Source organism: Bemisia tabaci, chromosome 2 (genome assembly GCF_918797505.1).
Source record: "Bemisia tabaci chromosome 2, PGI_BMITA_v3".
Lineage (NCBI taxonomy): Eukaryota > Metazoa > Arthropoda > Insecta > Hemiptera > Aleyrodidae > Bemisia > Bemisia tabaci.
In genome coordinates, this window is record NC_092794.1 from 54,233,483 (window position 1) to 54,258,234 (window position 24,752).

The 24,752-nt window shown below is 37.1% G+C and overlaps 2 protein-coding genes across 2 annotated transcripts; one reads left to right on the plus strand and one right to left on the minus strand.

The window, feature by feature from the left end:
• Positions 1-1,853: 1,853 nt before the first annotated feature.
• sotv (exostosin glycosyltransferase sotv) lies at positions 1,854-13,523 on the minus strand. The gene is made up of 9 exons (XM_072295834.1): positions 12,802-13,523; positions 12,022-12,231; positions 10,792-10,966; positions 9,994-10,133; positions 8,857-9,082; positions 7,832-8,018; positions 7,128-7,432; positions 6,162-6,290; positions 1,854-5,578 (listed from the first exon to the last, which is right to left on the minus strand). Exons 1-9 carry the CDS (start codon positions 13,305-13,307, stop codon positions 5,357-5,359), a joined length of 2,100 nt encoding a protein of 699 aa, XP_072151935.1. The 5' UTR covers positions 13,308-13,523; the 3' UTR covers positions 1,854-5,356.
• Positions 13,524-14,196: 673 nt separating this feature from the next.
• LOC109035893 (transmembrane protein 39A-B) lies at positions 14,197-24,552 on the plus strand. The gene is made up of 8 exons (XM_072295833.1): positions 14,197-14,513; positions 15,834-16,017; positions 16,758-16,897; positions 17,986-18,084; positions 18,712-18,812; positions 19,957-20,114; positions 20,611-20,916; positions 21,368-24,552. The coding sequence occupies exons 1-8, from the start codon at positions 14,437-14,439 to the stop codon at positions 21,599-21,601; spliced, it is 1,299 nt and encodes a 432-aa protein (XP_072151934.1). The 5' UTR covers positions 14,197-14,436; the 3' UTR covers positions 21,602-24,552.
• Positions 24,553-24,752: the final 200 nt, after the last annotated feature.

Sequence of the window (24,752 nt, forward strand, 5' to 3'; positions counted from 1 at the left end):
CCTGAGAGTACAGTAATTTCTAATTTTGTCGTCTATCGGTGATATAAGAGACAGCACCTTTAATTAGTCGAGTTAAGAGAGGATCCAAACACGTGATTTGGCCCGGAACGGCGCGGGGCAGAGAGCAATGATGACGAAGACTTGAGATGAGAAGGAGAAGCCTTCGATACGTCGATCTGCATGTAACGCATATTAGCGCCTACAAGACTGCGTGAATACTTCACGCATTGCGTCAAACACAGTGCGGTCAGCAGCGCAGCGCAGCGGTCGGTATGAAACGCATAGCGCCTACAAGACTGTAGGAATGCTTCACGCATAGCGCCTACAAGACTGTAGGAATGCTTCACGCATTGCGCCAAATACAGTGCGGTCAGTTTGTTCTTTCATAATTTTATCGTTCATTTCTTATGAATGGAAGGCCTTGTCCACACAGAGATAGGTTTACGGAACTTAACTATCGCGCAAAGTTCCGTGAACTTTTGCTAGTAATGTTGACAGGGCTTTGCAATAAATGTGACCAACACGAGTAAACGCGTATTATGCACCCCTCCCCGCTGCACGTTTACTTGATGGTTTTTATTAATGTTTCAAAACGAATGAGAATAAAGGGGCGGCAAAATACAGGCGGCCCATGGGCGGCAAGTGGGTAAATCCGGCCCTGCCGGAAGTCACAAATTAATAAATGTATTGTGTTTCTTATAGGAGATGTTATGAGCTTTATAAGAAGTCAAATAGGTAATATTTTTCCGTGGGATTGATTGTTTATAAGATATAAGCGAAAACCGGTCGCCGGCGGCTTATTTTGGACCCCCGCCCCCCTTATTTCAAAATGGCGGCCTCAGCGAACAGCCGATTTCAGTAAACTTTTGATACGTTGCTCTGGTGGCCGACTGCAACTTATTTTCGCAAAGAAACCCTCTACATGGTGATTTTCACAGATTGCCCTTTTTTTTAGCTAATTTGACTGGACTATATTATGTATATGTATAGCATGCTGCCCTGAAAAGTGAAACTTCACAGCAATGAATGCTCAGTAAAAGGGCGTGCCGAAAATCATAGTTTTGAGAGAAACGAATTTAAGAAATACAAAAGCATGCTCTTACATGTATGGTTGACCTGCTCCCCACTTTCAAGATTATTTTTATGTGTAGGATCCTTAAGAAGAAATGTGCCATTGCATGTGTCTGGCGCATAGGGCTAGGTAAACAAAAAATATGTATAATCTCGGTTGCAACATCTAAGAACCTCCAATTTTGGTTCACTTTCATCAAGAAAAGATTTCACAGAGAATTTCATCAGAAATTGTTGGTTAGTCTTACTTTAAAAAATAAAATATAAGCAGAGGCTGACATTGTTGCAATCAGGGATACACATTTTCTATTTCACCCTTCGATACTTATGGTTGTTATACAATGCAGATTTTACGAAAACATGTTATAAATCCGTTTGCCGGTAATGGCACTATTTGTTCTGGGTTTGATATGTTTCCACTTTTGTGGACTTCTTGTGAGGAACAAGCTTCATGAAAAACTCAATGCACAACTTTTTTTTCTCATTTTGAGAGGAAGACTACAGAAAGAACAGGTCGTCATTTATACTCTGAGTTTTTCCGTGTTATATGTGATATTACATGGATGATTGGAAGGGGTTAAAATACTTGTGGAATGTGACTTCCACTAAGGGATTGTTTTTTTTTAAGGCGGGTTAAAAGCTATATCATTAACTATCAACCAGACGTATTCATGTAAAGAGGAACTATGTTGCATGCAAACTCTAGGTATGCACATGGTTCCTTATAGCATAAATGCATCCAACTGTAGGAGTTCACAAAATGAAGTATACAACTGAAGCCATGAATTTAAACAGATATGTATATATTCAAAAATGTAAAAAATGACTTTCCACGTATGAATCGAATAAAAATTAATCAATTTTTATAAATATAATTTATACCTAATTAATGAAGATCAGTTAAAATTACATGAGAACTTACAAAATGAATAATAACAAAAGTATAAGGCACTGTAATTGACTAGACAAAGAGTATGAAAGGAAGGAGGTCAAAACAAATTTTGACAAACCTCTGCAGGAATGGACCGAGTTTAACAGGATCGCACACGGTCGAATTTTGGGAGAAGTTTTGCATTAAAATATTTGTAAATTTTCTGCTGCCCAAAATTTTAAAAAAAGTTAAAATCTTTTGAGCATGAAAATGGTGACGAAACTTTGTGCTCAACATTGAGTCTTGTGGAGGACTAAAAATTTTAAATTTGATGCAACTCTGCGTTTCCCGGTGCCACTGTGACACCAAAAAGCACCCAGTTAACTCGGCACACCGGTGGAAAGTGCCACTGATGTTAAATTCTGTCCAAGTGGACTTCAATTGGAAGCAAAACTCTGAACAAAAGGTGAGCAAAAGAGGAAATCTGTAAGGAAGTTTGACCTAAGTTCTTAGCCAATACTGAGAAAAAAAATTCCTTCACTTTGTGACATTCTCCAGACCAAATTTAAATTATTCTCTAACTTTTTTTTGTGGGATAACCTTATGTACTTTACCCTAAATTAAATGCAGCATGGAATTTCTAAAATTTTTTCCGATATCTATATCACAGCTCATCAATCCAATCCATGTTTATTAAATAAAAACAAAAATTTAAAGATTTATCTGTAGAGATCTTGCTTCTTTTCTTTAATCTAAGTTTGCAAAAAAATTCGTGACGAATCCAACTGTTGTCACTTGATAATGTCATTGTTGAGATCTACGCTAAGCTATTCAAAGAGAACATCAAAATGATGAAATGAAAAAATTGTGCTGTTTCAAAAGAAAAACGTAGGAAAAAAAGGGGAAAAGAAAAAAAAAAACCCTCTCACTTAAAGCTTTGATCATAGGGATAAAAGTTTTTTCATAATCTATTTCTAGCTTTTGCAAGCTCTTTCCACAAAAAGTATAGCTTTGTAATCAACTACATTGTTACAGTAGTCATTCTCAACTTTTACGATTTAAATGAAAATCACAATATGTGTATTATGAGCGTATTCCTTCAATACTGATTTGCACATTACATTCATTTCCTGTACGATTTTCTAGCACTGAATGATCACAGTTGTGCTTAGAGGTGATAAAATCGAATAAAAGAAAATTGCTGACCTATTTTTTGTAATTTAAAGCTAAAGAAACGTAATTAACAATTTTGGAGAAATCGAGTAATTCGCATTCTTGACATACTTAGAGTATATCCATGTGAGTAAAATAAATTGGTCATTATATGATACCTAATATCATACCAAAGATACCGAGTTCTCAAAATTGCAGAATATATTATATGGAACTGTCGCATGGGTTTCCTTTGAAATACTGAATTAGTAAAAATGTAATTACAGTTCTTTGGTCATTAACTATACACATTTCTATTCTTCTAAATTGCTAGAGATCAAATCCTCTACAAATGAAGAGGGCTCTAGAAGAGGAGCCCATGAAAGTCCAGGTGAGCTTGTTTCTCTGAGCAGCAACTATTTGGACAAATGTGGCAGAGTAGCTGGGACCTTTGCTACTTGCTTGTCTAGCCAAGACAGTTAGGAGACACAAACTCACATGTGTTTCATGGGCCCTCCTTCTGAAACTCTTCTTAAATGTGCGTAAAAATATTGATGATAATGATTTACTGAGTATCAAAAGTCTTTTATACAGCTGTGCAGTTTTCATCATTTCCTTCTATTATATTTCAATACATCAAGTTGAGTGAAAATGTCTAAATAAACTGTCTTTCTATATAATTTTTCGACAATATCCAAGTTTTTACCTCACTGAGATATTATGCAAATGAAACCAAAGAAGTAGGCACCAGGCGATTATTGAAATGATATCGACTCTATGTCGCTGCTTTATCGTATCGCGTAATCAAATAAGTGCCACTCAGTCAATTGTGCAGCATGACAAAGCGGCGACATAGAGTCGATGTCATTTCAATAATCACCCCGCAGCTAAGTTTTGTGATTATTTGGTATGAGGTTCCTTAATACAAACTGCAACTCAGCAAAATGATCCATGCTTAGGCACTTTCCTTGCATGTTACATAATATTACTCTGATATAATTTTCTTCTGCTTCCAAGATAATCACTCTAATACACCTCTGTAAGGAAATTCCTTGTTTGATGGGGAGCATGAAATCCTCGTTAAGAGGGATTTGGCAAACTGCTATGATCCTAACGAACAACCTCCATTGTTGCTGAAAATAACTTTTTTCGCAATCCTTGAAATATTCCTTTCTCGACACCTCTGCAGAAACCACCTTTCACTTGCCACTAGGCTCTTGAAGGCATCTCTTCGGCTCCGATCTACCCAAGATAAGCCGTTTCGGCATATAATAGAGATCGCAAGTCATCGGGTCTTTACAACAAGATTCTTTTTTTTTTTTTTTTTTTTTTTTTTTTTGTTTAAACGGAAGTGAAAATCTGCTTTCTCCCGCACTGGATTGAGGGGGAACCGAAGTGCCCCCAGATTCGGCGAGCCCCGGGGGGGTTTTCCAGGCCCACTCCCAGGTATCAGATACCAATCGCGGCCCGGTCCGAGTGGAACGTCCCCGGGCATCGCTGTCCGGGGACCTCGGTCCGGGAGTGTGAATGGTTATGTGGGTTTGGCCTATGACGGTAGGCCCGCCAAACACTAACGACACTCCCCTTGAGATGCATCCGCACTACGCATCCCCTTTTGTCCGAGTTTAATTCCCACCCAACGGTCAGCCTACGGCCATTACCTCGTCAGGCGAGAGGGCCCCCCGCAGCAGTGTCCAGCCGGACCCCACCCTCATAGGAGCACCCGTTGCCTCCGGAGTACCTAACCCCCGCCAGGAGGGATTTAAACCTCCCAGCAGCTCTGAGGATGGGAATCCGTACCCCGAGGGGTCCGTCGGCACTGGAGCCTCTGAAGCGGAAAGGTTACCTCCCGTGGATGTGTGGGGGATTCCAGGTGGCACCCGGCCAGGACTCCAAGGAGTCCTGTGTTACGCCGGCGCTCCGAGTCCTACCCACTGCACCCATGGGACTCAGACTTCGCAGCGCCCCTCCCTACGAGTAGCGAGCGACGCGGCCGGCCAACCCCATCCGAAGCACTAGTCAACTTTGACTTGCTCCTCCGGTCCGGCCCGCTTTCAGCCCCCGCCAACCACCAGGGCCGGATGCGCGGACTCAAGGTCCGCATTCCGGGATCCTGGGGGGCGCGGGAAACAACAAGATTCTAAAGGAAGAGCCAGACGGAAGAGGGAGCCAGTCGATTAGCTCCTCATCCATCCTACTACTTGACCTGATGAAGCCCTCAAAAATTGAGCAACCATCCAAGGGTTGGACACTTGAATTAAATTACAAGCTACCAATATTGCTGAATCGTTTCAGTTTTTCAGGAATGTTGTCTTTGTAGAGAACTGGATCAGCACGAAATTCTATGGAGAGCAAAGGCATCCTACCAAATTCAGTGGTAAATCGATCAATGCAGTGAGAGCGCTCTATCATGTGACTCAGATCAGCAGACAACATTTCAGTGCTAGTACATTGTGGGCATTTAAATTTCTTCCGTGGTGTCACCTGTAAAAATTGCCATAATAATTGAGGAACATGCTGGAAAATAGGCATACCTACTTTTTAAAAACTTTTTTTTATTTTTTCAAACAACCTATAGATTTCAAAACTTTACCAGATGGAGTAAAATAATTACCTTTGGTTTGATCAATTGGTCAACTCATTTCGTCATGACACCATTTCAAACTTTTAAATGAGTGCTTCTCAAAAGACTGTATTAAAGAGACAGTGCTATAAAACCCAAGTGAACGAACTTAAAAAAGGAACAATAAAAATAGAGGTTTTGCTTTCTTTTACCACAGACTAGATGATGGTCATTTGCAAACCACACGAAAACTGTCTCTGCTTTACAATTTGACACAATAGGTGAGCACTTGGTTTCAGCCCTCTTCCTTTAATTTCCACTGTGAAAACATGGAATTCGGTTTAATTTCAAACTAGGAGGACATGTTTGCCATTAAACGAATATTTCTGTCCCATTTATGCAAAAAAGATTTTTTGCATGATAAATCGAATCTCAAGTTTTAGCACAAGAGGCTTCTTTTGCTTTCATCTAAGAGAAAAAGAGAAAAAAGGTTTTCCAACTTACTTTGATAGGGGCCTTGTTTGTAACATTAGCGACGAGGAAATTCATTGCAATATCTTCACAGTTCATGTGATCATCCACCCAGTCACGGACAGACTTTGGGAGTACTTTGGTGTACATATAATTCCAATACTGTAGGGAAAAAAATTGAAATGGTTGATACAGATCAAGATTATGTCTTAAAGAAAAATAAGAATAATTAGTCCATAGGCTTTCTGACAAAATATTAATACGAAATTTTCTGACCAACAATTGCCCAAAATTATTTAAATTGACAAATGAGTTACCTTTTGGCAGTCCTCGCATTGATACATGAAGACCATTTTCAAAGAATGTGACAGTCTAATTTGCATTAAAAAACGAATCAAATAAGTTTTAAAAATTCCAGTAGAGCCTGCTTCAGATAGGTAGGCCCTTATTGACTGTTCCCTGGTGTATACCTATCTTGCAAACATCATCGCCATTCTTTTAACAGGAACAATGGTGGAGAATTCAAATTTTTTCTTTGTTATACAGTAGCGCATTTGCCAGTGCTTTCACAAAGTATATTGTCTAAATTCCAGGAATTGGCCTCAATGCAGAAAATGAAAAATATGTTTTCATCTGAGACAGAATCTTCGAAGAAATACCATTTTCAACTGTAAAAAAACTCAATTGTTGCTCAATTGTTGCTCACAATGAGACAGGAAAACTCTCTTTATGTAGATAGAGTGAGTTAAGAACCAAGTTCTAGTTATTTTTCTTTCATGTAAGTTGTTTTTGATGGCTGATTTGACCTTTGCTAACTATGGATTTTTAGCAAGCTAGAAGTTTGAAACTAATGTGTACAAAGGTGGATTCCTCACCGAGGAGTCTAAATCTTACATTGTCAAGTGATCTATTAGAGGTAGGTGAAAGCAGAATTACACTTGAGTGTTTCGAGTCCTAAAATCATTCGGTGCCTATAAAAAATTCGAAACAAAATAATACCTTATGATAGAAAGAGACACCAGTCAGCACCATAGAAATATTGTTTGTCCATTCTGACTCGTATTTCCAGTGTCCTGTCACATTGTCCCAGACATGCAAGCGAGAAGGAAACCCAACAAGTCTATCAGGAAACTCACGCCAAACCTCAAAACCAAACTCTAACTCATCATTTGTCATCATGACAATGTCATCATCAATGCTCAGAATAGCTTCTGTCTCTATTTCATCATATGGGTAGAACCGATTTGAAAGTTTGTTCTCCGGTGTTTGTATCACTTTCAGGGGCTTCATAATTTTTGGCCAAGCTGATTCTGCAAATTTAAAAAGGCATAGGTTATTACATAGACCATGGCAGCTTTAAAAAATAAAAAAAAAAAAAAAAAAATCAAGGCCTTTTAAGAAGTTTTCATTGAGTTATGCAAGTACTGTCAACAACTTCAAAGAAACTTTCGTACACATTTTCTGAGGACTTTCTAGGGTTATTTTATGTTCAACTGTGCAATAATACAAAAATATCAGAAAAAAAGTAATAAATGAACGTTTCGTCACACTACTTACTTGTTAAATAACTGATGAGAACTTAATTTATGGAAAAAATATTAAAATATCATAAACATTGATACCAACTCCACCGACAAATAAGACCAGATGTTTTGAGTTAAAGGGTTAGACATTATTTCAAACTTAGTAAACGCTTTGTATACATACCAGGGGAGGTGGTTTATGCTGATGATTCCAAATGACAAGGATTTTGCTTAAACTTGGAACTGTTGCAAGTTTCTGAATGAGAGTGAATAAGCTACTGATCCTATCGTACATAAGAATTACAGCAGTGAATCCCATCGATCGTGAAGCCGTCACAGGCAAAAAAAGAGGAGAACGAGATCCAGGCTGAGAACATGAATAAGATTTAATGAAGTTACATTTCAATCATTTGAGTACATGGCATAGCTTTGCATACTATTTTTAAAAACTGTGATTTTAGTTAGCACAGTAGATGTTTTGCAAGACTAACTTGTCCTGTTCAGTTACTTTGAATGTAAGCTGCCATTTGCACTAAAATTTTGGTTTTCAGAATTTCATAGTAAAACTGAATCTGTCTGTGGTGCCCCCCCCCTCCCCTCCCCACAACAAGACAGCATGCTTCAGATTTTGGAACTGGACTCAGCAGTTTAGGAAGGTGAAAAAATTGCTCAGCAATACATACAAAATCAAAAGAGTAAAAACTGAACCCAGGATATGAGAAAAATCGATTATACATCAAAGAACCAACTTGGGCCCCTCATTCCGTAAAAGCTAGGTGGACGAGAGGGTAAAATGTCCAGATAAAGGAAAACTCCCTTTGACACTTTTGATCAATATATCAAGATTTAAATCATATAAAAAAACCAGCTAATTCAACCTGGGCCATGTTAGCCATGAGGTGGAACAGAAGTCCTTTGCACAAGCTATTACTAACATCTCTGTTTGGACAAAAAAATATTATTAAAATATTGAAAAATCACTCACTAGTCAGAGGGTTTTTTTTTTTTTTTTTTTTTGTTCTGGTCTGGTACTTTTAACTAATTTCTAAATTTATCTCTGTTTAACATCAATGAGGGAATAGCAGAGAGCTGGAGTCAATTTTTGAAACAGCGGATGGGTAGAACAAACTGCATATGGAAGCCCATTAATCAGATCATCATTTACCATAAAAATAAGAGCACCTAAAGGATCAATAGGTACTTACTATTAGTGATGGGATATTCCAGTCCTCGTAGAAAAGCATGTTTTCCGGGAAGACTCTTTCGTTTATGATGTCGAGTGCAGTCAGAGCCATGACTTCAATGCTGACAAAATAGCGCTTGTACAACCACCTGACTTGCTGTGACATTTCAACACGTCTCTCCTCTGAAACCTTCTGCATTACATCATACACAGAGTTTAAATTTCCTTCTTGCACAAAAATGGCTGCTCTGAAAAGTAAGACAAAGAATTGAATAATTGAGCTAGGTATAGAAGCAAAAAAATACTCAGAAGATGCCCTGTTGATCACATAAATTATTTTTGAGAGTTCTAAGATGTTATTCTATTGAACCTGCATGAGAAAAGGACATTTCAGTGGAGAATGATGTCACCCAGAGCAGGCTAAATTTAAAATGTCTTTCGGCAGAATCAGCCAGACAGCATTTCATTTAGCTTGATTTCCTTTCATGTTCAATTATTTTAAATCAAAAACTCAAAGCAACATGATGCTTGGAAATTTTCTGCCAATTTCCTCCAAATGATAAAAATTAAATGAACGAAATTCAAGGAGGAATACTGCGCAGTTTCCTCTTACAAAGTAAAATATGGAAAGAAATAAGATAAAAGGTGATATATTTTGACTGACTTTGTCAAACAAATGCTACATGATGATTACTTTTATACTACCTCAAAGCTACTCTATAAGAATAATAATTGCCTCTTCCATGTGACTTTTGCAAGTGGTTAAAAATAGACCTCTGTTTTCCGTTGCTAAAACTGGGAGGAGAATGAAAATGTATGTCCAGATGTAAGACTCAATTATGTTTAAAAACTTTTCTAAAGCCAGAAAAATAAAGAAAAAAATAAATTAGTTTACAGTGATGTTGAAAATTAAAGTTTTGGTACGAATTTTTATGTACTTGACTTTCTTCATTGATGTTTTCATACTCAAAAAAATCATTCAAGAGAAAAAACATATAAATCACTGAACAGGAATTAAAAATGACAACAAAAAACAGTCACATTTGAAGCCACCTTTCTTAAAACCTTAAGGTAACAATATTGCTGAGATAAATCATGTTGGGGTTCATACATGCACAGTCAAAGTTTATGGACTGTGCAATTAAACTTAAAAACCTACCTTTTCCAGTCAATAACCTCTGAAAATGGCATGACATAAGTATCAGCAACGATTATAGGGATACATCCAGCGGCCAACGCATCATGAAGAGTAGTTTGCCCAAGCCTGGCTCCCCGCAGGATTAAACAAAATACAGCTTTCTACAATGAAAAAATACAAAGACGTTATTTTTTAAAAATGAGATGCTGGTAGAGTTAAAGATACAACATAAAAAAGTGAAAGATTTACAATGGATTCACAGCGAGTTCCAGGAAAAACTGACTCTATCATTGCAGGCATTATTTGGGATGTGTTTCTCGAAAGGAAAAGTGATTCAGATATCTGCATATTCACGAGAACTATGTTTGAAAGGAGTAAAATTTGAATGCTTGGTTATATCCAGAGAGAAGTTCAATTCAACTATGAACTAGATTTGTTTTCAGATATTTGTCTTCCATAATGCAAGGTTTTACATCAGTGCATTGCCAATATCTATCCTTTTCTAACAGCAATGGGCAAAAATTAATAAGTACAGGTAATTCAAGTGAGACCATTTAGATGAATTTTTCTAAAACACCCAAACAAAGGTGTCAGGTCATTTTTAAATGTCAAGTGAGATAAATTTGGAAACTTCCCAACATTACCTTTTATATATATGCCAAGCATTCATCTGAACATTTGTACTCACTCATTTCTCCAAAAATCAAATCCTCATAGATCTTTGAAAAAAAGAGGGTCAGAAGGTAGCTAATTCTAATTCAGTCATTTCTGGTTGAATAATCTTACCCCAAAAGAAGAGAGCAAAATAAAAAAACTTACCTTTAGAACATTTGGATAATTGTACGGGATGTTTTGATGGCATCGTATATTTACTCTAGTTGGATCAGCACATGATTCCATAATGTACAAATTTGAATGAACTGAGGCCAAATTTAAAAGCTCATTTGTGAAATCGGGATGGATGTTCAGCTGAGAGGATATCATTAGCCAAGGTCTGTGAACAAAAATAGTTAAACTAGATAAACTCATAGGAGAGAGAATTATCATTTTAAATAGTTTTCGCCCCATCTGAGAATCAGAACACATTGCTGGAGCTATGAGCATCTGGACAAGGTATGATTTACAGCACTGCGCAACATGTTTTCCCTTTAAAATAGCATGACGAAAACAAATCACAGCAAGGGAAGTCTGGAAATCAACTCCTGTACAAAATACAAGTGATTAGAGTTAACATTGGTCAGATAAATGAGAAAAATACAAATAATGTCATTTGTACAATTTATAGCTTCTATTTTATCAATGATAAAAATAATTGTTGGTATATAGCACCTATAAGAGTTGATTTCTAAACTTTCCATCATGAGAATCGTTTTCTGAGTAAGAATTTGAAGAGAAAACATGAAACTTCATTCTGGCTCCAAATCCGTTTGGTGGCCCATTATTAACGCAAAGGTTGATAGATCAATGGGTTGGGAGTTCAAATCTGCCTTCAACCTATTGATTACATCTGAAATTACTCTTAAATATTACCATTACTTATTGATAATTATTGTTAGCTAATCTTTATTTTACATTCATTATTATGCTATTGTTAAGTTTGTTAAAGTTTAAATCATTGAAACCAATTTGTAGTCAGTGAGTTAGTTTGGATTAGAACCAATACTTGAATATTTGGCATGAGTCACTTGAAATGATAATTAAAGAACATTGACTAGAACCGCAAGCTTCATGCGCTGCTAGGTTGGATTACCGTTGGATTAGGCTAGGATTCGGTAAAGTTAAGTTGAGGTAGGTTTAGAAATCATTAATCGCGGAGAGAAAAATCGTGCAATCATGATTTTCCAATCGCTTCAGTACATAATTTTGATTTTGATTTCACAATTCTCACCAAATATCTTGGGAAACTTCTTGGGTGTTAAAAGACCTGCTGTCTACATTTTAGCATTGAAACTAAATCTAGGTGGTGGGTCTTCAACTCATTCCAGAAATTGGTCAGGAAATTTGGCAAGGACACTAAAAAAAAGAAAATTCATGAATGAGCAGACTTGCCTTTGATGTGATGATGAGTGTAGCTTGATGGTGGCAGCCAAGGGACTGAAAACTGGGATGGATAAGTCATAACCAACTCGGTAGGTCCAAGAATCAAAACCGGCACCAGCAAGAATGGCATTTCCAATAGCTAGATCCGTTACTGTATTATAATCTGGCATAACTCCGGGGATCATGTTGAAAAGTAGATGGTTTTCACCACCATTCCAACTGCATTTTCACACACAAAAAAAACAATATTTAGGAGATTATTCAGCTGCAGGACAATAAAACATCAGAGAAGATATTCTTTTGATGGGAGGGCCAAGAAGCATATGTCACAACATGGGGGTCAGAAGTGGCTGCACTTGATTTATAAACAGTGTACCACAGAGAATAGTTCCAGTCTGGTTGATAGACGGGTGCTTTTCATTTATTACCAATGGTTTTTAGAATTCCCCAAAAATTGTCTACAGATGCTCCCCGATCATCATAAACGCTGTTGGAAAATTTACACCTATTACCTGACTCAATGCAACACCACATGCCACAGCTCTCGCTCAACAGACAAGAGGCCATTCCACACTCCATAACATTATTTCTTCTTAAATGACCTCTAAAATTTCAGTTTCAATTGGTGTTGTTAATATAGTTACCTAAGTAAGAGGGAAGTGGTAGAGTTCTAAGGAGGGTTCTTTTGGCTGTGTAGGATAAAATTTTCTAAAAATTCTTACATGGAAAAGAACCCTCCCCCTCCGTAAAAATTGCTAAATAGGAAAATGGATTCTTAAATATACTCACAAAGGAAGCTTCGCCAGAGCCTGGGACGTCTGCTTCAAGTTGATTTTATTTTGATTCAAAGTGTCAATCGATGGTATGAAGACGCATGCCTTCTCAGAATGAGGAGTGTAGTATTTACTGCCGACAATGGCTTTTAGCAAGGCAAAATACTCCTTCGATAAGGGGATACCAATATCATTTCCTTGGGCATCAACATATTTTTTCAGGGGATAAACATACACATGAATGTGTCCACTTCCTCCGAATCCGCAACGGTAAACATTGAAACAATTGTAATAGTTGCATTTGTTATTTCGACCAGTTGTAACGACTGAGTTGGACTGCAACACAACTTTCGGTAGATTATCTAAACTATCTGTTATAAATTGTTCTGTGGTCTGTCCTTTAAATACTTCTAAGTTAGTTGGTAAAAGAAATGAGAAAAAAGATAACAGTAAGATAAATAGGATAAAAATAAAGAAATGTTTGAAACGGAATAAGATTGTAGATGCATGAACAGCACTCATCGCGAGACTGTCTTAATTTCTTTTACTGCACCATGTGTGACTTTAAACAAAGTTAGACCGCGGCTTACGCTTTATTCTATGACTACTGCCACAAAAATAAACATTCACTTCCACTTTTTCAGGTAGACTTTTCATGATACTAAAATTTACTTGATTGACTGATAAGCCAAGTGATAAACAATCACATAACCTCACTGACCACAACAATCCAATCTTCCAATCACACGCAACACGCAACTATCCAATAAGGCATCACTTTAGTCGAAACAAAGCATTTCATTGGCTCGTTCTGAATGTAACTTAGCCAATCACGTTCCAATCAAAGATTACTAAGGACTCCAGATACCGCACGCCGTATACTTGCCGTAGGAAAGAAGCGGCCCCCCAGTCGCCTGCAGCGCCAGGGTAGGCAACCTGTGTAGCGGTATGCCATACTTTAGCCCACCTGTAATGGAAGCGCATGGGAAATTGGGAAATTGCACTTCGAATGTGCAGATTATGAACGGCAAATTGCGAAAATTGTTCATTTTAGTCACTAGTGGACTCACTAGTGGACTTAAATGGACTCAGAAAATTGAGCAGAGTTATTTGCATTGATTTTTTTTTCTTTCTTTTTTTTTGGTTTTTTCGGCATTTTTTAACGATTTAAGACATAAGAAAATTTAATACAGTGAATCTTTAACCAAACTTAGCACAGCACGGCGAAACCGGTCAAACACACGGCAAACAGTATATTCGTTAGCTCGAAGTATGGCATACCGCTAAACAGGTTGCCTACCCTGGAGCTGCAGGGGACTAGGGGGCCGTGTTTTATTCCAATGCGGTATCTGGAGTCCTTAGTAATCTTTGGTTCCAATTCACTCCACCTTTGACGTCACGATGAAAATTTTTGGACAGGGAAGAAAATTCTTTTTCCGAATCATAACCTCAAATAATTGAAAACCTTCAATGCCTCTTTTTATGCAATTTTTTTAAATTGTTTTTCCCGCAGATTGTGTCATTTGCGTATTACGTCGTCGTGTCGTTCATTAGTTTTCAAGATGCGTGGTTAATTCTGATTTTTCTTTCAAGCACTGCCTCGAATCTTGTTCTCTTTCGTTTCTCAAAACGTGACTCAGTCAGCCAAGTAATGGGGCGCCGAAATTTAAGCCGGGTGTCGTCCCATCGCCCTCCTCAACCGCTGAATGACGATCTGTACAAATACAAGTAAGTCCATTATAATACCTATTTCCACCTCTTTCCTCCATATGTTTGTCTCAGAAACCATTTTCGGTTTTTATGAAGCCAGATTTTTTTTCGAAAGTCTCTCCTAACGCACAATAATCTGTCTCTGATTCTCATCTATCTTTGGTCACCATCTGTCTCAAAGGTCTTAGGGGTAGAAGTTTCACCATGCAGTAGCTGTGCGCTTCAACTCTGAGGTAACTCCACAGAACAGTAAGATATTGGTGGTTATCTTAAAGGATCGTACGTTTTTGACCACGGATGCTTTATGACAAAATTTTAATATTGCATCACCTAGTAGAAATGATGAGGGATTGTTGTTACTACGGAGGATAATTCTGGAGAAAAAAGGCGGAGCATGTAAAGCAATTTTAAGAATGAAAGTTATAGAGAGTAGCTATGCTAAATTTCATGTACACGGACTGACAAGGGGACCTTTACGCTCATGCTACGTCGTCGCTATCCACCACACCACAGCAACTCACGTCATAAGAGCAACAAACAAACCCATGATATGCGCAGGGTGCATCGCACAGTCATTCACATTTTTGCGCACACTGAAAAAGGTGATACAACTGGAGTCAATTTTACTGATTTTGGGGAGGCATTGGCGAAAAGCTCAGATACTTACGTGTACAATGAATTTTCAGGAACTACTACTTTGTCAGACGCTGATTAATTTTAAGGCAGCATGAGTGAAAAGTCCATTTTGAGTCCGTCCCTTAGGGGATTCGATGGCTGAAAGATAATGAGTCAAAACACTAGGTATATGTCTTATTGCGTGAATTACTTAGATCCATTTTTTCAGCTAAGCATTTTTTCAGTTATCCCTATTTTATTGTATTTTGTGATCGCATTCCTGTCATCGCAACACTAAATAATTTACTAAGTAATTTGATTCATTAAGGAGACTCAGCGTCGCGAAGACAGGATTTTATGAGAGGATGGACAAATATTGCACCCGACTGCAATTCTGATAACAGCGTGTTTCAGTGACGTGTTACGTTATAAATTGTGTTATTTTTCCTCTTAAAAATTTCTACCTTGGCCGCGCTGAATTTGTTTATCAAAGTTAGCAATGACTCGTGACAACAGTAATGTGATCTTATAATTTAATGAGAATAACAGCTCTTTGGAGCCATTTATGCAAAATATCGCATGTCATTCTGACCCGTAACCCAACAGCCTTTGAAGCTCCTTACAGAACTTAACATGAAAGATTATTTCCTCAATTCACAGGATTGTTAACAAAGCATTATTACTGTAGCAGAGAGTTGTTTTAATCACCTCTGATTTTTACAGGTGCGGATCTCAAGGGAAATTAACTGCACCGAAACACATTCGACTGCCAAAAATCGTAGAAGATAGTGCACTCATGTTTGAAATTGTCATGTTTGTCTTCACGTACGCGGCAACTTTTTTCCAATTCCTCAATCTTTACCGCTCAGTTTGGTGGCTCCCTCATTCTCACACAAGCTATACAATGGTGCGTACACTCAATTATGTTTTGTTTTCTAGAAAAGTTTACCGAGTCAGCTGAGAAGCTTTAGAAGTATTACTCACTTGAACAAATGAAAGTCTGAATGGGTAAACAGTCTTATGACAAAGTCAATTTGTTTAGGTAGCATTGATTTTATACAGCTTTGATTCACACGACTCATAAAATAGAGTGCTGATTGTTGAGAAATTAAGAGCCTACATTTTGCTTGTTTTGTACTTGGACCCTTGCAAGCCTCTAAACACACTCAGATTGGCTTTAGATTTTTTTTTTAAAAAAAAAAATACCAAGTTACTTTGATTTGTAAAAAGTTTTAGTTGTTACAAAAGATCCCTCGTCTGGACTTCTTTCTCTCAGTTTCATTGCAGAAATATGCTTAGAACTCGCTCATCTCATGTTGATGCAAATTTCAATCTCTGGTGAAACCAGAAGCAGCACCTTTCAACAACTTAATTCATGCATTGTCGTAAAATCCTATTTCTCTTTTGCAATGGCTGCTCTTTGAATCCATAAATGCTACAAAAACAGATAAGGCAAGTTGCAGCTTGCTTTACCTGATTTCGTCTCGCTCATGGGGTTAGAAAGCATCGATGTAATGGGCCAGTGAGGATATTAATGCACATGCTATTTTATGCCTTAGTAAACTCATGAATTTTCATTTCTCCTTTACATTTCCCAAGTTCTTAATGATGAAACTGGTTTGTCTGTTTCTTTTTCCCCCTCTCTAGAATTTCTACCTTATAAATCCTTATCTGGTTGGCTTTATTTCCACTGTCCTTGGGTGCAGATTGCTGTATCGACTAATTTGGTTTTTCACTTCAAAAATATGCCCAACTTTCATGAAGAACACAGTTCAGAAGTGTATACGGTAAGCTCAATTAATGAAGTGATAATTCAGATGAGTATCCAGTTTCTGAAATAGGGATGCCAGGAAACTGTGATTTCTTCCAAGGGTCAAAAATTAAAAGATTAACTGCATTGGGCAGGATATTGCAAGGAGTTTTAGGTATATGATGTTATAATGTTAGAAATGAAATGATTAAATGCAAAATCGCTTTACACTTTTTTTACCCACTTTAATATGTTGTAATATCTTTGGCAAACTTTAAAGACCTACTCAGTATCTGTGATCTATTTTGAAGGGAGGGATTTTGAAATATTGCTGTGTTTATAGCCTATTTAACACACTCACATGCTGAAGTGCACCTTGTTCAAGTTTTCGACCTAAAAAGTAATGAGATATTACCACATAGCTCACTCCTGAAGATGAACGTCTTCAGTAAATGTAAAACCATTTTCAGAAAAATTATTTACAGAGGTTTTCATTCCATAATATGTTGTACCAAAAACGTTTTGCAGGTAAGAAAAATGCTTAAGAAATTTTTTTGGAATATTTATGGGAAAAAAATGTCTTGGAAATGACATGGCAATATCACTGCTGTACCAAGAAAGAAAACTGTATGAGCCTTCAGGCATTTTCAAATTTTCGTCAGTAAAATTCGAATTTGCTTGAAAACTTATGGATATTTTTCACAAAATTTCAATCGCAGTTAAATCTACAATATCTGAACATTTCAAGGAAAAATATTCTGAACTTTCCTCAAAAATTAACATTTTATTTAAGAGAACTAGGCAACTTAAGAATGCTCACACTGCGTTTTTCCGCAGCAAAGCAGAACTGAAGGTGATATGTAAAGTCAAATCAGGACCGAAAGTAATTTCTACATATTTTGCATACCATGTCTATTGATCCATTATTTTGAGTGGACCAGGCTTTGCTTTCTGTTTGAGCATTGATTTGAATTCCTCACATTTTCTAATTCCATTCATAAACATTCAAGTAGTTTTAACCAGTTTGAATTTATGAAACATTTTCTTTCGAGTTCTTTATGAGATCGTCTTATCCGTGAACTCAACAAGACCCTAAATTTATCACCCTTTTCTCAATTTTTCCAGAGTTTTACTATTGATTGCTACAATGTCAGTTTTGTTATACTGCACTTATCAAATCATGCAGAGTCATCCAATTGTTAGCATTTTTTATTTATGTTACCCGTAAGTACTGCTCTTTTTTTTCCTGTTTTGTGTTTACTTATGTTGTTTGCCAATTGTCTCGCATGTGTATTTTGTTAAATGAATAATTTTAGAGAGTTTATAAGTATCACGGAATCAGGATCGATTCCAGGACAGTCCGGAGCACTCGCTCCGATACTAAATTTTTCCTGCCGTAACCATTGTAAGGGCGGCTGAATTCTAGTTGCCCCAGGACAGCAAAAAATCAAATCTGAGTATGTGAAAAGGCTTGCGGCTCCTTATTTTGTGAATTTAGCTCACGTGCTGATGAGCAAACGGTGAAATGAATACTATACATATCTCTGTGAGAAATAATTGTGAGCAAACAAGCTTTTTGCCCTTTATCTTAAAACTGCTTGAACCTCTGACTGAAGCTGAAGATTTGAGGGTGTCTAAATTTTCCTTGTACAAAAAAAATTTAATTATTGGAAACTTTCCTGAGAGGGACCTTGCCAAAGTCATGAAATACAGTAATGACACTATGCATGAAACAAAACAATCAAATTTTTTGCCCACTCTCAGCTCTGTTAGTATAATGAGTGTACAAAATGTACCATCTATGAGTGTAATTGTAAATTTAATTCTCTTTCTTTCTTTTCCTACCCTCAGGATATCAGTGTATTTTATTTTGTTCGGAGTGACAGTCCAACCTCTTTTTGATATCATTCCTCACCCAACCGTCAGTTGCGATGAAGAGTGGCCCCCACCAGGTAAGCCGTGTTAAAGCGTTGAAGATTTTCTTTCAGATTGTGATAGCATATTGTAAAGAAGTTTCTGGCTGATAAAACCCTCTAAAGGACCCCGCTCACTCCGTATGGGAATGTGTACCACGATCAATTTCCAATTTTTTTATTGCATTGAAATCGGCTTTTGATGCTGATCAAAAGTCATCATTGCGCCAACTCTCTACGAGGCTCTGTTTTCGAAGTATTTCCTACAATCCACTGTGGAAGTTTCAATAATTCCTTGAATAAGTAAGGTCAGCGCGGTGATATCTATCTTTCAGTACTTGCTAAAAACGAGAAAAACCTAGGAGTCCTATCTCGAATTCTGCAAGCCTTTTTGTTTCACCGTCCAAATCAGATTCTTTCTCTCTCCGTCTCTTTTCCTTGCCTATCACCGGTTTGGGCTTTCCTTCTTAAGGTGATTTGTTAAGCTCAAGTGACATGGCCGGACTGGCATGCGGTATGTCACATCGATTCGGTCAAAAATCTCTGCAGATTTTGAATTTTTAGCCAAATAGATGTCTGTATCGAATGCAAGGTTTTTTTCCTAAGACTATTCTGCTTTCATTTCTCTGAATTTTGCCAATTTCTGGAATTAGAATTATTCTTTAGGCTCATGGGCAGGGACTATTGTCCTTTATTTGGCTAAAATTTAAAAATCTGCTGAGATTTTAGATCAAATCGATGTGATTTACCGCATGCCAGTTCGACCCCGTCAGTTGAGCTTGACTAAGCACCTTAAATCGTAGAACTGACCTCACTTATTTAAATAATTATTGAAACTTCCATACCGAGGATTGTACGAAATACTGCAAAAACATTGCCTTGTAGAAAGTTGCTGCAATGATGACTTTTGATCAGCATCCAAAGACGATTTCAATGCAATAAAGTAATTGGACATTGATCGTGGCCCACATTCTCATAAGGAGTGTGCGTGGTCCTTTTAATAATAAAGATGATAAAACTGAAAAAAACGAGACGGAAAGCATATATCTTGGTTGTCATAATTATAGACTTTTACAATACTTCATGTTTGTGAAGGCTAACCTTGAAGAAATATTAGAAGCAATTATATAACCTCTAAATATTGATCTTAATATTCTAAATCATATCCTCTCTCTGTTTTCAGAAGGGAAAACCATGCACATTTGTTCCACCTCACCACAAGTGATTCGTGATGAGGTTGAATATTTTAAAACAGATTTCAATAATCGAATGAAGCAAGTTCTTTTTAGTTCAGTGATGAATGCTTACTATGCAGGATTTGTCCCTTGCTGCTTTGTTCAGGTATGAGCGCCCAAATACTTTTATCATTAGAGCCCATGCCAAATGAGTTTATGCATCTCTATAGCGTTGCAAAAGATCAGCTGTTTTTATTGTTGCATAAAAATTTTTTTATTCTCTATGACACTTTTTTCTTTGAATATATCTTGGTTTCAAGGAGCCTCCATATTTTGAGTCAACGTTTTTCATCATAGGTTTTAAACTTCCTCCTCGTTGTCCTTTATGGCTTGAATTTTCACACTAGAATTTTGTTCTTCCATAGTAGTATTGACTTTTAAATTTGGACTTAAAAATGTACAAGTCATGAAACCCTTTTTGTTCTCTCTTGGCCCTCAACTTTTAAAAACAAAGTATGTTAACAAAGTATCAGCTTTTTAAAATCTTGAAGCAACAGCAGCTATTGGCAACTTCAAAAAACCTTTTTTTCCTTGTGTTTTGCCCTTAATCTTTGTATTAAATGTTTCTTTCTTGTTTTATTTGAGTTATCGTATGATTACAGAACTTCCTGTATTACGATGTAAACTGGGCTACGCAGCACCTAACATTCACTTGGCTCAGCTGTTTTATTATGTACTTCATTCACCTTTACCCCATCAGATATTATGACACGCTACACAGAGCTGCACTCCATTTGGGAAAGTGGACCAAGGTAGAAAGCCGCATGTGTCACATTCCCTCTCACACTTGGACGGACTCCACTCTTTGGCCCCAAGGTGCTCTGGTTCGACACTCGAAAGAGCTCTTCAAAGCGGAAGGCATCACTAACGCTGCTGAGCCTGGCAATATAAGCCATACAAGATTTTTTGTAAGTATTGCTCACAGCTTTGCCTGTGTGCTTTCATGCACTGAGACCCTCCTAGTATACCTTTCAACATAATACTTATCGTAACTCCACTTCAGTTTTAAGAACTTTTAGAGTCTGGGGCTGTAGGGACACTTATGTATTGTGAAAAATCAGAATTGCATAAATTGTTCAAAGATTTTTCTATCAAGCCTGTCAAAAACTGACCAGAGAACAAGGTTTTCCTGAATAAAAACGGTACTTCATGATTTAGTTATTTTAAGAATAACTTATTCATTTCCCATACTGGTTGTTGATCCAAATATAAATAGAAATCTGTGTGTCAGGTCTTTCTACCTACTTACATCAAGAATTTTTAATTATCGAATCTTCATTACTGTCAACATTAATTCATTTCATAAAACCTAAAATTTATCAGAAAATTCATTAATTTTTTGTTTGTTTTTGCCTCTAGCTTCTCTTCAACGATCCAACGACACTGCTTTACACGCAAGTTGCCCTGCAATTTTGTATCGTCATGCTTCAAGTTGGTATCCTTCTGCAGGCCTCTGAATGGTATCATATTCTGTCTCTTATGACTCTTCTCTTCATCAACTACTACCCTCTCTTTCGACTTGGAAGAGATTTCCTTGTCTCATGGAAAATGTACCGAGCTGAAGCAGCAATCCAAGCCAAGGCTAACAGTTAAAAGTATGTTTCGACTTTTCTGGCTGGTTCATTTTGGGAAGTTTTTCATTCCCTTTTTCACTAACTGCTGTTAAAATATGAAAGTGTCATATTTTGCAAATCAGTTCACTTTTTTGTAACACATCATCACATGCAATGGCATGGATGCATGTACCAACTTTTCACATTTGAACTTGCCCAGGTCAAGTCAACTCAATTTTCCTCTAATTTTTTTTTTATCATATAGGAAGTGTACCTTATTCAACAGTTGTGTCCATGTGTGTAGTGGCAGCGCATATCAGGGGCTTGAGGGGGCTCCAACCCCTCATTTTTTGCCGGAATCTCAAGCGTTAAGCTTTTGGAGGGTTTTCCAGACCATAACAAGCAAAAAAAAGAAGAAGATCGTCACCCTAAAACTACCCCCACTTTGGGACCCATGCGCCACCCTACTTGTGTGATCTTGACATTAGTGTAAAATTTTTAACAGAAACTGAAATTATCTCTATGATCTGGCTCCTAGTTTAATCCAATAACTCATATCAAATAGCGGAGTCAATGATCGACCACATAGGGCCTTTTTTGATGAAAATGAGAAGAGAACTCATCAATCCTTACTCACCCTTGCATCACTCGGTATTAAATTTATTTCATGTTCAATGGTTTAATTTTCAGTTTTGACTCTGCCCGAGCGTAAATCTCTAGCAGAATTAGCCCCGTCAGCCTTTGACTGCGCACATATGTTCATGCAAAAGCTGTGTATGTAGTGTGTACAGACATTTATGTCATATGAGTAGATGTACTCATTAGATTTCAAAATATACCTCTCACCAGTTCAGTCAGAGTACTAGAACTTATTTCCCCAATAGGATCTGATACTTCCCATCATGGACCAGCCACTTTATTGACTTGTTAATTTGTTCTTTTGATTTCATGTGTTAAGTTGTATGAGTTAATTTTTTGTTTGTAATCTTATCATCGTTTTTTTTATTTTCTTTAATTTTCTATTTTCCAAAAGAGGAAAAGAGGTTGGAGACACTAATCAAGTGAACTCATGATGGTGCTACCCAAAAGCTCTGTGATGGCAGACAAACTAACAGGAGCAAAGTACGTATTTTAAAGTTAAACATGACCAGCAGCCTGATTGTTGAAATTTTGTGTTTGTCGGGACGACTTAGGAGACATAGGTTAAAAGGCGGAGCGTGATTGGTCGACTATGTCTTATCGTTGCTTTGTCGGGTTGAACTCACGACAAGCTAATGGCACCTCTTAAGTTTCCGACGGTATGTCATCTATTCCACCTGACAAAGGTACGACAAAGCAGCGATAAGACATAGCCGACCAATCACGCTCCGCATTTTAACCTATGTCATCTATGTCGTCCCGACAAACGAAAAATTTCAACAATCAGGCTGCAGGCTCGATTAAGTCACAGAGGCTGCCTCTCACAGTAGAAAATTTTGAGGCAACATAATAGGATTGCGTATTTTCATTCGTTTTTACCCTTTGATGTATCTAAGATTATTTGTTCATTTCCCTCTAATGGAAGCTTTAACAGATGCTCTTTTTGATCATATTTATTTTCACACCTACTTTTTTTAGCATGAATATGTCCAAGTAAGTCTCTATGTCCTCTTTCCTCAATTTTCCTCAGACGTTTAAGATTTTTATTTTCTGTGATATTATTGTCTGTAAGTTTCAATTCCAGATTTCATGTTAGTAGCAAGAGGTGCTAACTTGCTCCAATTAGATCTTAAGTTAATATTTAAGGTAATATTTAGTCAGTTGTTAATATTTCTCCCCCAGTTTAGCATCTCTCCGTACACAGTTGAATTTCAGAGACTATGACTGCCGATATGAAGGAGTCTACTACTCTTTATTATCTTTCAATAAATTGCGATATCCATAGGTGTACCAAACATGCACTAGGTAGCAAGCAAGGATCTTAGATAAAGTTAGTTTTTCTTTTGCTCATGGTGGTCCTGCTGGTTCAAACAGGCCGTCATAGTTCTAGATGACTTACTCCCATATGTGATTAATCGGTAGATGACGGACCAAAAATAACCTAAAGTTAAAAGAATCTATAAGGGTAAAAGAATTTGAGCAAAAATCAACCTAGAATACTTTGTTTACGCAATTTTATTCAGTTCCCGCCCTATATTTGAATTTCAAACTTGTCCTGATTTCACCGCCAATCAGAGAGTTTGCATGAATTTGCATCATTTCTTTCTTCTAGCGCTAGTGGCTTTATGTCTTTGATTTGTACGCAAGATGGTAAACGTAACCATGTCACTCAAACACCTCTACAGTTGCTCACAGTGCATGCGGGTGGCGAGTTATAGTGTATAATGCAAATGTTTAATGCAGCCCACTCAAGTCTCATTGTTGTGTTTCAGTAGGTTAGTAGTTTAGTGCGTACGTAATGTGTTACTTTAATCTCTTTCAATACAGAACATTATGTCCTCAAGTCAGAGTCTCAGATATTTGACTGTGTACGCAAGGTGCTGAACTGGGGGAGAAATATTAACTACTTTTATTGATTGCTTTATTGTATGGCTTACAAAATTCAATTTTTGTGTCATCAACTGTTTTTTCTGTGAAAGGGGAACTGAGGAATAAAAAAAGAATCTTTTAGAAGACTATAAAATCGTTCAAAGTCATTATAAGAAGACTGCCAATAAACAAATGTTCCTAAAAATTCCTCTAAATCTCAAGTTTGTATCTTTAAGTGCTTCAAAATGACATAACTGCAATCCCTCATGTTTTTATTTAAATGTGTTTAAAGTGTTTTCTAAACTAAGTAGACCAAAATTTACCATATCTGTCATTATGTGCCATAATAATGACTTCCACTCTTGAGCAGTCAGGAATTCGTGTTTGTCGGATTTCAACCCGTTAGAAATTTTCTAATAGAATCTATTAAAATTTGTGTTTCCTCTTTGTCAAATTTTCAAATCGATCCATATTTGTTGAAAACTGAATTTTTTTTCCACCACAACCCTCTGAGTTAGGAACCCTAAATGATGAGCAGCGCCGTATCACTATATTTTCACCCTTTTCATCTTTGGAAATTGTTTTCATTCTTTTTTCACTCTTTTATTTCGACTGAAATAACCATTACTGTTTTGTGAAATACTGAAAACGTCAATTTAACACTATTTTCTTCTTTTAACTCG